The sequence below is a fragment of the Phocoena sinus genome, chromosome 17 (assembly GCF_008692025.1).
Source record: "Phocoena sinus isolate mPhoSin1 chromosome 17, mPhoSin1.pri, whole genome shotgun sequence".
Lineage (NCBI taxonomy): Eukaryota > Metazoa > Chordata > Mammalia > Artiodactyla > Phocoenidae > Phocoena > Phocoena sinus.
Genome location: NC_045779.1, coordinates 38,868,124 through 38,886,303, shown reverse-complemented (window position 1 = coordinate 38,886,303; position 18,180 = coordinate 38,868,124). Strand labels below are relative to the sequence as shown.

Sequence of the window (18,180 nt, the reverse complement as noted above, 5' to 3'; positions counted from 1 at the left end):
GTGACCTCTTAAAAATTAGATCCTTAAAATTATCATCATGCCTGGGTTCTGAATGGGAAGATGGTCTCTTCACGAATTGCTAAGAAGAAACAAGAGACTATGGGGCTCCTAATGTAGCAGTGACATTTGAGAGAAAATACTAGGATTAGCCAAAACCTAAAATCCAAGTTTAACGTTTGGTCTACTTTCTGAGAAAAAGTCAAATGGCCCCCGAATTTTGGTTATTACTTCTGGGTATCAGACAATCCCCCGCACTTTGATTTACACCCTTTAAAACCAGTATTGTTGGAAGCAGACTGACCACAGAATACTTGTGAGGGCCAGAATGTGAGAGTCAGATAGTTTCAGATACTTAATGTATGATACACCTGTTGAGGGTCGCTATAAATCTCACCCTAGGTTAGAGAACCACATCTCAGTCCATACAAGATCCATCTAAGAGTGGAGACACATCAAAATGACTCCCTTGCCTTTGCCAGACAGTGAATCCATCTATACGGGTACAGAGCTTTGGTTTGGAAAGTATTTTCAAGCCCACTGTCTTACTTTCCTCTCACTATAAATAACCCGGTGAGCAGGTAGGCAGTCGTGTGAATGCCCACAGTTTGTACTGCGTAAACAGCAGAATAGAGGTCATGGGCTCCCTAGGTCACAGGAAAGCCTGGACGCAGCCGCTCTCCTAACTCTTCTTCCTCCAGGATGCTCCTCGTCTTCCAGAGCAAAGGGCCTCCGGGCTCCTGACGTCTCTGCCTTCAGGTCTGGTCTGATGGCCTCTTCTGCCTCGCCGGCCTGTGGGTTGAATCCTGAGCTTGTAGGCGAGTTCAGTCAGCTCCCAGTGTCAGTTACCACAGCGAGGTGGGGCCTGGCTCCTGGTCTTAAAAAGGAGGTTGGGTGGGCGGCATCCCTGTATCTGGAGCCCAGACTTTCTCTCCTAAGAAGACCAAGAAGTTAAGTGGGCCTGCGTCACAGTCTTTGGCCTCCATCACCCTCCTCAATGCCCTTAATTTTCCTCTCAGAGCAGAAAACACTTTGTGTCCCTTTACGCCCCAAACGCTGGGCCCCTCACTTGGCCAAAGGGACAGCTGGGGCCGGGGCTCTTCCTCTCCCCTTCCAGTTCCAGTTCATCCTCACACTCCAGCGGGTTCCCATTTTTGTTCGCCCCCAGCCCCTCCTCTCCTCTCTCCCAGGCGCCCCAGTACCAGCTCCCACCCCCACCCCCTCTACCCCCCCCTTCCGCTCGCCCCTCTTCTATCCCCTCGGCGCCCGGGCTTTGTTGCCCGGGCTTGTTTCTAACTCGAGAGCGTCGCCCGGCTCGGCGCCAGGTCACGTGCGTTAGTGACAACCTCTAGCAGGGCGGCCCCGGGGCCCCCGCGCCGCCGATTGGTGGGCCGGGCCTGGCGCGGCCCCGGGGCGGGGCGGGGCGGGGCGGGGTGGGGCGGGGCTGCCCGGCGGGCGGGCCCGACGGGCGGGCGCAGCGGCCGATCAGCTGTTCCGAAGCTGCACAACAACAAAAGGAACGAGACGGGCCGGCGGCGGCCAGTGGCGCGGCCACAGGAGGGCTGGACCGGCCCCGCGCCCCGAGCCCCGAGCCCCGCGCCCGCTGTCCGGGAGCCGCAGCTACCTCAGCCGCCCCGCGCCGCCAGCGCACCGGTTCCCGCCGGTCCCCGCCAAGCCGGGCACCCGCTGCCTTCGCCGCCCGTCCGGCTGCTGGTCGGGCCCACGTAAGTGCGGGCGGGGCCGGCGTCCAGGGCCGCTCGCGCCCGGCCGCCCCGCGGCGTTGCCCGACCCGCGCGCCCTGCCCTCGGGTCGGCCCGCGAGCCGCGGTCAGTGCGCTCCCGGCCTCCGCTCGCCACCGCGGGCCGGCCGCCCATCCGCTCGGCAGACCCTCGTTGGTCCCGGGGTGAGGGCGGAGGCGGCGCCCGGACACGGGCCGGCCGAGCCCCAGCGAGGGGCGGCGGTTGGGTGTTCGGTTTCTGCCTCCTCCCCAGAGCGTGGCCTGTTTTCTTGGCCGCGGCGGGACCTCCTCCTCTCCCTCCTCCTCCTCACTCCCCTCCACTCCTCCTCCTGCCCTCCGCCGTTGGACTGCAGCTGCCCGCTGAGGACTCGGCGTCGGAGCCCCCGGCTCCGGAGGAGCGAGCGCGGCCGCCGCCCCGGGACGCATCCCCCCCAGGCCCGCGGCGCCGCCGCTGCTCCTCCCGCAGCCCTCCCAGCGCAGGGTCGCGCTCGGCAGCGCAGCGGCTCAGTCACCCGGCGACCGGCGCCTGCTGAGTGTCCGCCTGTCCGTTGCATGTTCCTTGACCCTGCTTGATCTTCCACATAACTATTTGAGGTTGCACGTGTGGAAAGAGCAGTTTCCCTGCCCATCACAATTAAAACCCTCATCGTTTTGATCACTCGCGCTGATTGGGTGCTTCTCATGTGCCATATACTATGTGAGGACTTTACATGCGTTATCTCAAATTGATTCCCACAGTAACCCTCTGAAGTAGGCTGTATTACGCATAGGAAACCTGAGGGCCCAGAGAGATTGAGTAACTTACTCAAGACCACACAGACAGTTAAAGGGAATTGGTTTTTCTCTTTAAAAAGTTGCAGATGAATTTTACTTAGGGATTCCTTGTTTTTATTGTATTTCCTAATTACACCTGCTCATTATCTTCTATGTTAATTCCAGTTAGAGTAGATTTAGGAAGAGCTCCCCTCCCCCCCTTCCATCATTCGGAAAAGAAGCTTTTCTGAATACAAAGTAGTTTTGGGAAAGGGGAATGGAAAGCGACCCATGGGATCATTGAACAGAGGTAATAATGAGGTGGCCCAAGATCTTGAAATCACTTGCTTGGTAATTGAAATATATATTTCATTGCAGATGTGAAAAGCATTAGGAAGCTTTTGCTTTTAAGTCACGGCCACTGTAATCCTGAATTGGCAGCATAATTTTCAAAGGCTCCTGCCTGGAACCAGGACCTTACTAATTTCTATGACTAAGGTCTCGTTTGTTTCTCCATCCTGTCTTTTGTTCTTTTTTGTGAATGCTCCATCGCTTGCTCATAGCTCTTTTGGGAATGGTCCCACTTTCAAAATTTAAGGTTAACAGGCTGTGAATTACCACTTACTGCTGTCTTTGTCCGCTGTCATTCAGCCTTCAGAGCCAACCTGGTGGATCCCGGGGAGAATAACCCACTTGCAGCCAGTTGAATAGGCTGGGTAGAGTGGAACAAGCAAAGACAACTTTCTTGGCTTGGTTTTAATGCAGTTTGAAATTTATTTAGAATCTCTCGAATCAGCATGTTTATTTTTCTAAACTAGTGAGAGAACGATCATTTTGAGGCTGCTTTTTGATGACGATGTGTTAATTTAGCCACTTGATATTTCAAAACTGTCAAGAAGCGACAAGTGTACACATAGTTAGAAGTTAAATCATCAGAGTATTTTTTGTTGTTTTTTTTAATTTAAAATGTTTTGGAGCCGCCTACTGGCAGCCAAAAGCAACAGAAAAGTGCTGTTCTCTGAAGTTCGTAGAGCCGGAGTTGAGGCTGGAAGGAGCCTGAGAGATCCTGTGCTGGGGTGGGGGTGGGGGGGCAGGGGGGAGCAAGGCCCTTGGGACCAGACACACGCTCTAATGCTGGCCCTAGCGCTGACCAGCTCTGTCGCTTTTGAGCAAGTTACTTAATTTCTGAGCCTCAGTTTCCTTATTAGTCAAATGGGACAAATAAGTACCTCAAGTCTGTCACATATAAGCATACAGTAAATTATAACTCTAATTTTTTTTTTTTTTTTTCCCGTATGCGGACCTCTCACTGCTGTGGCCGCTCCTGTTGCGGAGCAACAGGCTCTGGACGCACAGGCCCAGCGGCCATGGCCCATGGGCCCAGCCGCTCCGTGGCACGTGGGACCCTCCCGGACCGGGGCACGAACCCCCGTCCCCCGCATCAGCAGGCGGACTCCCAACCACTGCACCACCAGGGAAGCCCTCTAATTATTATATAAACATTTTGTCGATAAAGACACTCAGACCCAAGGATGCTAAGTGACTTGCTCACAGTCATACAACTGGTTTGAAGTGAACTTGTGGTTAATATTTACTAGGTGCCTGCTATATGCCTACTTTTAAGTGATACATACTTAATCCTCACGATGGCACTACCCTGAGAAAACTGAGGCACCGAGAAGTTACTATATATCCTAAGTACACACAGGTTCCGGGGAGCCGAGTCAAGATTCCAAACAAAGCAGGCCAACTCCAGAGCCATGCGGCCTCTAGGTTGGTTGCTTGTCTCAAAAATGAGAAAATAAATCACACGAACAAGCTCTTCCAGACTAGTAACTCCTTTTCTGAGTTCTCAAACTAGAATGCTGTACCCCATAAGTATTAAACCCAGCCATCTTTCTCTGCCCACAGAGCATTTCTACTCATGAAATATGAAAACATTGATGATAAAAAAAAGAAAACAGTGATGATAAAATGTTAGGTAATAAAGTGGGATACAAAATTGTGCATGCATTAGCTTACAATTGTGATAAAAAGAAACTGTGTAGAAGAAAATGTACAATATGTTAGCAATGATTGCAACAAAGCATGGAATAATAACTAGTTTCCTTATTTACTTTCCAAACTTTTTTCATTTTATAATGAAAAAGACATTTTTTAAAAGGGAGGGAATGGAGGTATTTTGAGCCAAGCAGAAGAGGGACAAAGCTGCCTTCTTGAAATGCTGGGGACCAGACACTTTGTCTCTTTTCTCCACTGGGGTGAGACTGCCAGGCTTGCAGGTGCCCCAGAGAACAGCAGCGCCACCCAACCTAGCCTTCATTCCTCTACCTCTTTCCCAAATTGCAGAGCTGTATTTGTAAATTTGTCCTCTTAGGACACTTGCTTTCTCTGGAATTTTTCACTTTAGTTTTATCATTGTCCTAGAGTTGTGAATAGGAAAAAGTCAGTGGTATGTGGTGAGGAGTGAAGTCTGAAGTTCTGCTGTGCCTTTCAGCTCCACATAGAACCAGCCCCATGGAGAGCCTCCATTCCTGGGTGGGAGCCAAGGTCAAGAGTAGCAGTGCCTTGGTAGGGACAGTCTCTGGGTCATTGAGAGGATAGGCCATCAAGACATTAGAAAGATTTTTCTAAAACAGTATTGTCCAATAAAAATATATATGCATGTTTAAATTTTTAAGTAGCCACATTAAAAAGGGGCAAAGAAATAGGTGAAATTAATTTAATTTATATATTTTATTTAACCTAATATATCCCAAATTAAATAAGATTAAAAATTGAGTTTCTCAGTCACACTAGTCACATTTTAAATGTTCATTCACCTAATATTCCTGGCAGCCACCTCACTGAACAATTTTAGTATATTGGGGTCTCTCCAACAGCTCCTGGTGCTTTGTGACAGCTATAGAAAGCAGGGCCAAAGGAACTTTGCAAAGTTAGACCAACCTCACTTCAGGAAACCGAAAGAAGATTGACTTGTGCCATCCCATGGAAAGCTCCTCCAGAGACACTTTTCCTGTGGCAGAGCTGCGTGTGTTCCAGGCAAAACCTGGCTTCCATGTTATGAGTTTGGAGGGGCAGCCAGAGGGTGCAGTTTGCAGTTGGGATCTTGCAGCTGCCCAACCACAGTGGCCCCAGCGTGTTTTCTGCCTTGTAGCTGCCACTTAAGTGGCCTGGGCCCCAGTGACTTACCTCATGTAGCATCACATTTGGGGGATAAGGGCTCACTCAAGACGAGCAAGGTTTTCCTGTGGGGTGCTCCCTCCCCACCCAGCAGCTCTCACTGGTGCAGGGGCTGAGTCCAGCCCTGTACTCTGGAGAATTGGCATTATTCTCCCAACCGGGTCAGCAGACACAGAATTGTAGTTGGGGCCAATACATGCCTCCATAATTTAAGAGAAATGGGGAAAAGATTTTGAAAATATCTTTTCTCCCTCCTAGCATATATGCTCGAAACCTTTATTTACACATCAGCTCATCAGCTCATCGGCTGTTTACACATGGGATAGGTCATCTTTTGGGATATGTCAGGCCAATTACACAGCCCGCTTTTCTTCTAAATTCTCTTACATGGCACATAAATCTGACTTTGTGTTCCTGTACTAGAGCTCCAGACTCCTGGCCGTGTTGCTTCCCAGAAGGGTTTCAGGAAGACTGGTTATGCAAGTGATACTTCCTGTTTACCCGCTTTTCATAATGAATGGCTGAGGATGACAGATTGTGACCACAGACGTATTCCAGTGCCGTCTGTGCGCACATCTGTAGTACTGCACATGGGCAGTGGCCTGCAGTGTGCACATGAAGAACTGAACCGGGAGCCTCGTCAGCTAGAGTCGAACTACATTTACAGCTAAAGATGATTGTCTTGCAAGCGAAATGTCAAGAGTCTGAAGTTAGGGATTCAAGACTGACACTCCCTGGATGGTCTCACGCACTCTTACGGTTCCTGTCATCCCCTCTGTGTTGATAACTCTCAAATCTGTGCCCCCAGCAGACACCACGCTCTTGGACTGCAGAGTCCTGTACTCAGCTGCCTTCCAGACATCCCCGGCGTGGGATTTGCAGATTTCCACACAATTCCGTGTGTCCAGAGTGCACAGCCTGTACCTCTGCAGTGTTCCTCTTCCACTGAACTATCCCACCATCCCCCCAGTTGGTCAGGCCAGAAACGTGGGGCATCCTTGACTTTTCCCTCCCCTTCACTTCTGGCTTACAATGTCCTGCAGGATCTGGTCCCTGCTTAGCCCCCGAGCCCGCTCTCAGGACCGTCCACCTGGGTCTTGAGCCACACAGAAGGCGCCCCATTCTCACTTACCTGCACATTTTCACAGTGTTCTTTCTCCTCCTCCCTCTGTTCTTGAGCTTCTCAGCCATTCACGATTGAAGTCACTGATTTCAGGTGTCCTTGCCTGACCTCTGCCTGTGTGGATTTGAGGAGCCCCGGTACTTCTCCTCACGTGGCACTCATCATGCCGGGCTGTTGCACTTGCCATGGGAGGGCCTTGTCTACTGCTGCCTCCGCTGCACTGAGCGCTCGGCCTGACCCGTAATAGGTGCTCAGCAAATATTTGTGACTAATAGTTGACACTGACTGAGAATCTTGTACCAAGTGCCTTGCTAAGTAGGTTGCCTGCACTATCTCATTTGACAAGAGTAGGATCTGGGAGACTGTCTAGGAGTGGTGATTGGCAAAGTCTGGAGAGACACCAGTTGGCTTCACCCAGGGTGAGAGTGGTAGAGAGAAGTAGGTGGATTCGAGCCAAGTGTGCAGAGCTAGAGTCAACAAGACTTGCCGGGAGTTTGGATGAGGGGTGGAGTGCGGGGGTAAGGATCAAAAGGAGTCGAGGGTAAGGGCTAGGCTTTTGGCCTGAATAACTGCTGGATGCTGCTGCCTCTCCTTCCTGAGTAGGGGGTGAAGGGCAAGTGTGCCTGAGTACGTTTGTAGGGCAAAATTAAAAGATCTCTTTGCTATTTTGGGGGTTTGATACGCCCATCGGGTAGGCAGGCAGAAATGGATATATAAATCTGGAACTCTGGAAGAAGATCAGATGAGGCTGGAGTTCCTCATTTAGAACTCACGGGAACTCCATGAGGTAGAACCATTGCCTCCTGAAATAGTGACTTCCTTACTCTTAGGGCACAAGCCACAGAGCCAGCATTTGAACCCGGGCACAGTGGTCGTTTCCAGTTCTAGTTGCTGTTCACCTGAGTTTTCTACAGTGTGACTTTCTCCATGCCAGCTGCAGGAATTGTTTTGAAGGTCAAAGTACTTACAGATTTTAAATGTAATTAGGTGTGCTTGACGATCATATGCAAAAACAGAGCGGAGAAAAGGTGCCAGGGAAAGGTGAGGGCCTGGCGTGATAGTGGTCACTCACTGGTCTCTACTGCAGGCTGCATTTGGCAGCTTCTGGCCAGTTGACCATGAATACCTAGTCTTTGCTCTACTTACAGAAAAGTAGTATTTCAGTTGACATACGTTGTTCAAATTTATCCCTTATTATGAAAGCACAGATGTGAAAAAGAACCAACCCCTTCTGTTGCACATTTTGAGATATTTACAGGTTGTGTTTGAGTACTCGATTCATAATGTTTGTAAAAAAGAGATATTGCACATCTTGTGTTTGAAAGAAGGGAAGAGCCATAGCTGTAGGCTAAGGCATGTGCTTTTTTTCTAAGGGTGGGGTGTGTATTTTAAAACCACATACACGTATTACATAAACGTGCTGATTTGAAATAACCTTCTTTTTCTGTTTTATTTTAGGGATAATGACTCTTCTTGCTTCTCGCCTAAGTTGAATAAGCAACTTGTGCACTTTAATCCCCTGTCAGTGCCATCGGGCTGACAGAAGACAGGTTTTTGAAATCTCAGCTATAAAGACATCCAGCCAAAGTCTCAGTCTTGCCTTAACAATGTTTCAGAGACTGAATAAAATGTTTGTGGGTGAAGTCAATACTTCTTCCAACCAAGAACCAGAATTTAGTGAGAAAGAAGATGATGAATGGATTCTTGTTGACTTCATAGGTAAGGGTGTTCTTAGACGTTAATCATCACAGCAAACGTGGAAACTCTTGCATCTAGTTTTTGCATAAGTAAACCAGTAACTCTGAAGGTTTTTAAGCCTTAAAAGTAAATAAACAAGAATTTGTCGAAAAAATTTGCAGGAAGCATTCTGTGCCAGATCATCAGTCAGGGGAATTGTTTGATGTCAGACTGCAGTTTTGCAGCTCTTACACCCTGATCAAATCAGAGGCACTTTAATAGAAAATCCTCGTACTAGACAAGCAGTAACCCATTTGGCGCATTATGTGTTTACTCAGCAGGATAGAAACAGTCTTAAAAACTGTTCCTGCAAAACCAACATAATCCATCCCATACAGTGATACACAGCCCCCCAACACACGCACACACACACTAGGTGCTGAGAAATTATAATCATTATGAGTGAATATGAATGGTTTTGTTTCTGACCTAAGTAAAGGGAGGAATGTGAGCATCAGCTAACAGCATCATGTCTTCTTTTTCTGTGCTCTGATGTGATGTCAATGTGACACTCCTATCCCGTGGGACTTCAACGACGTGTGTGGACTACGATCTAGACACTTGCACTGGTTTCTCAGCAGCAGAAGACGAGGAAGAAGAAGACATCAGTGAAGAGTCACCTACCGAGCACCCTTCAGTCTTTTCCTGTTTACCCGCGTCTCTTGAGTGCTTAACTGATACAAGTGATTCCTGCTTCCTCCAGTTTGAGTCCTGTCCGATGGAGGAGAGCTGGTTTATCACCCCTCCCCCGTGTTTTACTGCAGGTGGATTAACCACTATCAAGGTGGAAACCAGTCCTATGGAAAACCTTCTCATCGAACACCCCAGCATGTCCGTCTATGCTGTGCATAACCCCTGCCCCAGCCTCAGTGAGGCCCACTGTGGGACTGAGGAATTTCATAACCCAAGCAGTCCCAGGTACGTTGCTCTCTCCACAGACAGTCTGTTTAGTATGCATTTTATTTATTTCTACTACAGTTCAGAGCTGAGTTTTTAGAAGATGCAAAGCAATCTTATAGAGATTCATGGAAGTCTATGCCTAGTGCACAAGGCAGTTGATGGTATGAAAAAACTTATTCCTTTTAGATTTTCAAAAAAGTGAGTTATAGCATGGCCCCCGTCACATAATGGAGAGCTGTGTCATTTATAAAATCATGCTACTGAATGGAAGGAAAAGACTGGCCTTTCTGCTCAGTATCTTAGAATATAACTCTGGCACTTTATAGACTGGATTATTTGGGGCATCAAATCCGACAAGAATACTATATCTTAAAATAAATCTCTTATGATCTTCCAAGTAGTCCTAACTAGGTCACGTCAAATGGCACTGAACCTTAAAACCTGAGGAATCTCAAGCATGAAGTAAAACGGCAGATTTACCAGAACATTTTGCTCGGAGGGTTGTTACCTGCCTTACGGAGGAAAGATTTCATACCCAAACCATGTTTTGCTGTTACATGGGTGTCCCAAGTGGTCTGAAAGGCTCTGCTCGAATGGCAGATAGGTTGAGGGCCTGGAAAGGTTCAGGGAGGGTGCCTGGTCAGTGATGTGTTCCAAAACAAACTCTCAGTCTGTGGCCCTCATTCAGAGACTATACTCAAGATCGCTCCCACCCACTAAAATAAAACCCATGGCCACGTTAATTAGCTCAAAGTCCAGCTAGTCCGTGATGCATGTTAGTGGAAGGTTTCCTATGGTAATAAGGTATTTGCAGGATGCTGGTACTGACTTAGTTCCCTTAGTACCTGTCAAGGGAACAGGTGAATTGTGGTTCGTGCTGTCATCCAAAAGGCCTCTTTTGGGATTGTCCAGCCTCCAACTCTACTAACTAGACCACTGTATATATCTTCTATTTCCTGTTTGCCAAATATAAACAAAAGCCCAGGCAGCTCCTTAATTTGTTAACTTTACCAGAGTTTGCTGCACTCTCAAGTCTCAATATTGTAGATGATCTTGAATGAGGATAAACATACACTTGTACCAAATTGAAAAACAATTTGCTTATATAGTTAACCCAGGCTTTATACTGGGTAAGATCTTTGATGGGAAATGTTACTTTAACTGGCGCTGTATTCCACATTTGTCAAGAGGTTAATGTTTCAGGCATTCCAACAAAAGTTTAAAATATAATTTTTTGGAGGTGGTATTGATTTAATTGCTTTACAGTTGATGCAAATTAATTTCTTCAGTTCTTAGAAATTCTTTCCACCCTGATTTTGATCTCATCTTTGAGGAGTTCCACTTGAGAATTTACCATGATTAATAGCCCCTTTAAATTAGTAACATTTGTATATTTACGTTCCAGTATTTTGTTTTAATTGTGTGTGTATACATATATGTATTCAGCAGCTTTGTGGACAGCTTATTATAGAAGCAGTACATAGGCACTACAGAAAACTAGAAAATGCAAAAAAATTTTAAATGACCTTCTCACTACCAAGAGATGAATACTGTTAAGACTCTAGGTCATATCCTTCCAGATTGTTTTTTCTGAATGTGCCCATGCACAGGTACATACACCATTTTAACCTAAATGGCATCAAGCTGTATGTACTGTTTTATAATCTGCTTCCTTAGGCAATGATCTCTACCTTTTTTTCCAGTAAAATTTTACTTCGTCAACTACACAGACCATTCTCAGATTTGCCCGCTAGAGTCCAGAATATTTCATCTAGTTTGTCCAAACCAGCATCCAATTCAGGACCTTGCACTGCATCTGGTTATGTGTTTGCAGTTTTGATGCAGTGAGAATGTTCATTTTTTTATATCTTGTTTGTTACTGTTTCTTGTTATATGTTTCGATATAACACATAGGGTAGTTAAACATAAAGGATCAAATGAACACAATTTTATATGAATTCTTTTTGAACATAAGAAAGTACTGCAAATTATTATAGTTTTATAATAATTAAATTTTTTTAACATCTTTATATTTGGATTTGAAATTCTTATAAGAAAGGCCCACTAAATCAAGGTAGAAATAAGATGTCACCAAAATTAGGAGGATGGCTCTGTAGTAAATATTTGTATTTTCTGAGCAAGAAATAAATCATATATCTTTCAAAAGTTAGATTGTTTCCATCCTGTCTATCCTTGAAGAGATTACCATAAAGCACATAAAAGTAAGGTGCTTCATAATTAAAGATGGGCTTCAGAGTATGTACTTTGTTGCATTTTAGCCTTTATAAATGTTGTTTGTGAAGGTTTATGTGCTATCATAATCTTGAATTAAGTAATACATGTGCCTTTAATGACCCATAGTAAACCAGTTATAATAAAGAAAAGTTGACCACATACTAATAGTAAAATTAAATAGCATTTTAAACCTTACTAGTGATTTAATAGTTCACCATTTAACATTTGTAGGGCCAGGAAAAGCTGCTTATAAGACTCACTGGCACAGAGTAAGTATATTCCCTTTGAGACTGTGTGATATGTGTATCAGTCTGAGCAGGGAGGCGAAGGACTCAAGGCACCCACCTTTTAGAAACCACTGTCTTTATTTTCACTGCTGTCTATTAGTTTCTTAATGTGACCTGCTTTAATTCTACCATTTAATAAAAACAATATATTAAAAGATCATTGTGTTTTCCTCTAGTGGTTATAGGCAGAATATATAACTGCCTTTCCTGTGTAAAATAACCCTTAAAAATCTTGAAGTTCTTCATTATGTGTAAATATAGTTTAGATCTATTGATTAGCTTTCAATATAGAAAACATATAATAATTATGTGGTTTGTAGCCATATTTTAAGATTGTGTTCTCCCTAAGGGTTTTTATAACATTGCTATGCAAATGCCATTACAAAATGTGCCCTGTTGTGATATAAATTTAAAACTTAGAATTGTTTTCTGTAATAAGCAGGTAGCTTCTTACTGAGAATTTTAAATGAGTAGAATTTCCTTATGCATGTTTCTAGTAAATACAGATTTAAAGCTTGTTACCTAGAACATTTTACTTATAGACAGAAAACATCTGTGATGGTGCTATTGGCGCAGTGTATCAGTATCAACCCTGCCTCATAACCGTGGTCTTTGGAGTGTGACCTATGTTGGAATATTGGTTGAGTCAGTTAGTAATTGTGACCTTAACCTCTCTGAGCCTGAGTTTTCTGATCAGTAAAATCTGGGAGTTAATACAGTTTCCTTTTAAGGTTGTAGTGAGAATTAAAACACGTTAGTTCCCCTCCTAGGAAGCTTATATAAATGTGTTTGGTGTATAACTGAAATTCACTCAAAGTGTAAAGCATTTTTAAAAAAATACAGCCCACTTAATTAACCACCTGTGGATTCTATGGCGTATTTCGATTGAAAGTTGGCTTCTCCAACTTTCAATCAGTCAGTGGTCACTGACTGATGTAAGCTTGTCTGTCAGCCATGAGACACTAAGCTCTCATTCAACCATAAACAAATTAGTGTCGCAAATTGAGTTGCCAGGTAGCTTTTTCAGTCTCATTAATAACATACTCTGTTGCTTAATACATCCCCCATTATTTTCTGTTTCAGAGTGGAAGCTCAGAATGAAATGGGGCAGCACATTCATTGCTATGTTGCAGCTCTCGCTGCTCATACAGCTTTTCTGGAGCAACCCAAGAGCTTTCGCCCTTCCCAGTGGATAAAAGAACACAGTGAAAGACAGTCTCTGAACAGAAATAGCCTTCGTCGCCAAAATCTTACCAGGGATTGCCACTCTCGGCAAATCAAGCACAATGGCTGGGCTGTCCATCAGCCCTGCCCACGTCAGTACAATTACTAAGAATTTCAAGTGTGTTTGTTTGGTTTCTCTTGGCTTGTGCACGTGCATATGTGTGTGCATGTGTGTGTATGGACGATGAATATGCTGTCTCTTTACAGACAACTGATGACCAATCACACAGTTTTATCGGTATGTTTAGACACTATCTTGAAGACCAGATTTACATGCTGTGTATCACGTAATGCCTTGCTCTTAACATTTACTTTCTTGTAAATCTTTTCAGAATATTTTTGGAAACATATCCATACAGTTACAGTGTTTAGTGTTTGGGAATGTCTTTAAATCTATTACGGTGTACACAAGTTAGCAATTCAAAGAGATTTCTTCCCAAGTACGAGAATAGGCACCTTTCAATTTCATTTTATTTGGTATTAATCAGTCTTTTGAGTAAGCAGAAATTTATTCTCAGGGTCAGCCGTACACTTTATTGACCAGTACTTGATAATCTTTTCTGTATATAGCGAATACATTTTTACACACTAACATGAGCATTACCAAGTGATGTGGTTGCCGCAGATATAATGGAATTATGGCTGAACTTCCTTTTGGAAGAAAACTTGATATATTTCTGCGTGTATGGGTTTTTTATTTCCCAGATTAGCCATACAGTTCATTTTGGAATTCAGGTACATTAAGTGTTAGCGAACAGTACATTCAGTGATTCCGATGTGACTGTGTGACATGGTACAGACATTACAGGCATCGTGGGACAACAGCACTCGTCTCACATGCAGAGGGATTAAATTAGACCTGTGAAATTATATTTGAAAAAATGTGTGTCCATAGCTAACCCATTGGTCTACTGTTTAAGTTGCTTGAATTCTTTCCTGCCAGCTCTGGCTACTCGCCACCTCACATCAGCTGTAAATTCAGAAGTACTTATCCTAGCACTTGAGTGACTTCCTATTTATATGTGCCCAAGGGAAGAGAGAGGCTTTATATTTCTGATGCAGTGATAGATCCTCTGCCACGGAGAGTGTCCTGCCGAGTGGCAAGCAAGGGTGAAGGGGATCCCTGGTGACATCTCTTCATAGCATCTAAATGAAGGGTGACAGGTTGGCTTCCTTGAGTTTTCATATTTTTGTTTTAACTCGGGCTTCGGGCAAAATCTTTAACCACTTTGGCCTCTGTTTCCTCCACCAGTGGGGGTGCAGTGGTACGTACCGCCCTCACAGTTGTTGGGAGGACCGTTGGGAGGACCGTGTACTGACTTGAAGTGGGACTGCCGAGAACTGATCCTTGCGTGAAATTACAGGGGCCTCTCTGCCGAGACTGGTGATGGGGGTGGGGCTGCGGCAATTCCTCTGCCACAGCTGCTCCTCAGAGGCGATGCTAATGAAGCCGGGGCGGGGCTTCTTTCACACAGAGGCCAGTTCACTCGGCGCAGAGGAAATCGATTTCCTTACCTCTAGCCACTCACTTTGATTTTTTAGCAGCTGTAATGGGTTTCGCTGAGCCATCTGCACTCTCATCAGCTCCCTCCGAAATTAAGTTCAACGTATTTACAATCCAAAGGACATTCTACATAGACAGAGCAGTACTATCACCTTCATAATCAAATAGCTTATTTTTCCATCTCCTCTGCAACCCTAATTAAATAAGTACACCGCTATACAGTGTTGTCAAGGGCAAAAGCAGCATATAGTTATATGAAGTATTAGTATATTCTTCAGTAACCCTGTAGCAGTTGGATGCAGGGAACCATGGGAGATTTTTTTTGAGCGAAGAGCTGTGCTCTTTTCTGACTAGACTGGGGTATGTGGAGTCGGGAGAGGTTCAAATAGCTTAGTTAGATGGTGGTGGTAGGTTGTTCGTCCACTGGCTGTGCTGAAGGGCCAGGAATGTCTCTTTAGAACAAGAGTCTAGATCCCCCTTCCCTCCTTAGTCCCCTTCCATTTCAGCTACCCCTTTATTTATTTGTTTTCTAATAAGAGGCCAAGTCTGTAAACTTTTGTCAAACTGACCTAGAAGTTATTTTGTTACTACTTGTGTTTACCAGAGTTGGGAGATAAGGTAGAGTTTTCATGGAGGTGTGTATGTTTTCTACCGTGACTGTTAAAGGGCCGTATGTTGCTAACTTGAGCATAGATGTAAGCCTCTGAATACATGGGGGTCTCTTTTTTCATATAGTAAATGCAAGTTGTTAGTACCTCACGAGTTAAAGAAGTTCAGCCATGAGAATTTGTTTGGCAGCATGAACAGATTTGTATATAAAACTGCAATGGTCTTTTTTTTTTAACTATTATTTTTTCAGATTTCCTAATACCTTAAATACATTTACATCTCTGTCAGTTACTGACTTTTTGTTTGCCTTATTTGGGCCAAGTTTTTTTATGCTTTGTACCTGGAAAACAAATGATTTCAGTCTTTGCGATGTTTTTTCAGTGTAAGGGATACCACACACCATCCGTGACATCATACCGTCGTTTCTGTATCAGTATCTAAGGTTTCTGTCTAAAATCGGCACATGTAAGCATTAAAGAAAGTGGTTATATAATGCAGTCGAAGTTCTTGGTCATTAGATGTTTGTTAGGGATCTACTACTATATGCGAGACATTAAGACCAATAATAACAGAGAGTGATGTTGACTGTTTTCTTTGAAACATGGCTGAAATGCAGCTTATTATAAGTTTATTATTTTTGCTATTGTAAATATTAGTGGTTTACAATGCGCTTTAGTGCATATTCCTTAAACATTTAAGCAGTGAGAAATAAGACCCCTTTGAATTTAGTGCTCTGTTTCTAAACTGATAATATAGAATGTTACTTGGAAAAAGTCTGGAATATGTGGTGCACACAGCAGTGTTTCATGAATGAGTTTCTTAGTTTTTATAATGCACCATGTTTCTCAAAGTTTGTGTTTTTTGTTAATAAAACATTTTATAATGTATATCCTGTTTATTACTGTTTCGTCTTCACTTAGTTTGATTATGTACTGCACCGTAAGTTGAAGATTAACCACCCGTTATTTATCTTCTGTGGCAATTTATAATATATGTTTGGGTGGGTGGGGAATTTTTGGCAGAAGGTGCAAGGTGATTGGATTTTTTACTTACTGTTCCAGGGAGCTTTTTTAACATTCATTTCCTGTGCATGTTTTCAGTTCCCATGCAAACTGTTCCTGTTTACATACCTTCCATGTTGTATCAGTACTTTGATTCTAGTGAGATGACAGTTTACTTAAAACTTGAGAGGGCCATTCAGCATTGCCTAATGTTTTTACCTCTCAAATCTGTGTAGTACACTGGTCTGTAATCTCTATGTCTTCCTTGAATCTGGGTGTCTTTGCTATTTCTCTTCCTCCTCAAGGAAATATATTGTCTTATATACTCTTTAAGAAAAGAGAGCAAAGAAGGGTATCTTTCTTCTCATTTTCTTTGAGTTGGAAACAAACAAAAAAATTGAAGGACTCCAACTAGAAGATAGACATTTAAATTTAAATAGCTTAGTGGAGAAAGTTTAAGAGTTTCCAAGTATTAGTTTTTGTTTTTAGAATCAGTTAAGAGACTGCTCCTTGTACTGGAGATACTAGCATATGTTTGTAATGTTACCTTAAACTTATCTTTTTATTTTATAAGTCCCATACATACTGGTTAAATTCTTTAAAAAGTTGGGCTACTATCATGGATACGTTCACTGCCATCGGCCCTGTTGATTATTATAAATGGCATCCTTATCTACTTAATGCTTAAAGTTATATAAAATGCTTTATTTAGAAAACATATAGTGGTGTCAGCCTTGCCATGTACCAATTTCACTTGAAATGTGACACCAATTACAGTGGTTTGGGGTGGAGAAAGAGGTCCTGGAAAGCATACAGATAAGGATATCTTTTCCTATTTGCAAGAGTATCCTTTATGTGGGAGGAGAAGTTACTGTTCCAAGGAAGGCAGCTTAAGTGGATATTCTTTTGTGTGTCACTGAGAATTTTCCTTAAAACAAACATTTTTTAAAATTGTGTCACTGTTAAATGCCCAGTTTTGCTCAGTATTTGCCTGAAGTTTTAGTATTTGTTTTCTAGGAGGGCTTCTAAAAACCAAACCAGTACTTGGGGAGGTTGGATGTGTGTGTGTTTCCAGGCTTGCTGTGTATGAGTGGTTTTGCTTGCTTTTTGGTTGTGTTTTCCTCCAGAGGTGTGGAACCTTAATCAGTAATTATGTGTGTGTTTTTTAAGTGGCTTTGGATTTTTGTTTTTGTTTGTTTTTTTCTCAAGTAAAATTGTGAACACATTTGCTTTTCAAGGGCAGGGCATCAGTTCTAGAGACTGAAGAGTATTTGTAGGTTGTACCATGTGCCTCCTGGATGTGTTTCTGGACACAATTTTTTTTCGACAACTTGAAAACTCAAAAGGGACATTTGATTAGGTTATATACTGTACATCAATCTATGCACAAATGGCAGCTTGTTTTCTTGAGCCACTGTCTAAATATTGTTTTTCTGTTTTTATAGAAGGTTTTTATACTGATTAGTTCATAGATTGTCAGTTTTCTACACAGACTAAACAATACAGCACTTTGCCAAAAATAAGTGTAGCATTGCTTAAACATTGTGTATTAACACCGGTTCTTTGTAATTGGGTTCAGTGGTGTATTTTGCACTACCTGGAGTTATGGTTTTTAATCTGTCAGTAAATAAAATGTGCTTTAGCTTCACATTTGTCAGATTCTCTTGTTTTTGTCTTTATGGTCATTAGTCTTAAAACTACATACAACTTACTTAAAATACTTGCTTTTTAGTTTTACTTGTCCAAAAGATATATTTAATATGCACTTTAAATACTTTATTTAAACTAATTTTTATTGGAGTATATTTGATTTACAATGTTGTGTTAGTTCCTGCTGTGCAGCACTTAAAATATTTTTTTAAACTTGCATAAACTAGCATATTAACATT

The 18,180-nt window shown here is 43.4% G+C and overlaps 1 protein-coding gene across 4 annotated transcripts; it reads left to right on the top strand.

Moving 5' to 3' along the window:
• The first annotated feature begins 1,481 nt into the window (after window positions 1-1,481).
• TP53INP1 (tumor protein p53 inducible nuclear protein 1) lies at window positions 1,482-17,939 on the top strand. 4 transcript variants are annotated; one of them, XM_032609834.1, is made up of 5 exons: window positions 1,482-1,721; window positions 8,253-8,513; window positions 9,089-9,449; window positions 11,898-11,935; window positions 13,037-13,172. In XM_032609834.1, exons 2-4 carry the CDS (start codon window positions 8,402-8,404, stop codon window positions 11,917-11,919), a joined length of 495 nt encoding a protein of 164 aa, XP_032465725.1. In that variant the 5' UTR covers window positions 1,482-1,721; window positions 8,253-8,401; the 3' UTR covers window positions 11,920-11,935; window positions 13,037-13,172. The 4 variants fall into 4 exon arrangements, with proteins under 4 accessions (XP_032465725.1, XP_032465722.1, XP_032465724.1 ...); XM_032609831.1 differs by lacking the exon at window positions 11,898-11,935 and having other exon boundaries at window positions 1,484-1,721; window positions 13,037-17,939; XM_032609833.1 differs by lacking the exons at window positions 1,482-1,721; window positions 11,898-11,935 and adding an exon at window positions 3,895-7,041 and having other exon boundaries at window positions 13,037-17,939.
• Window positions 17,940-18,180: the final 241 nt, after the last annotated feature.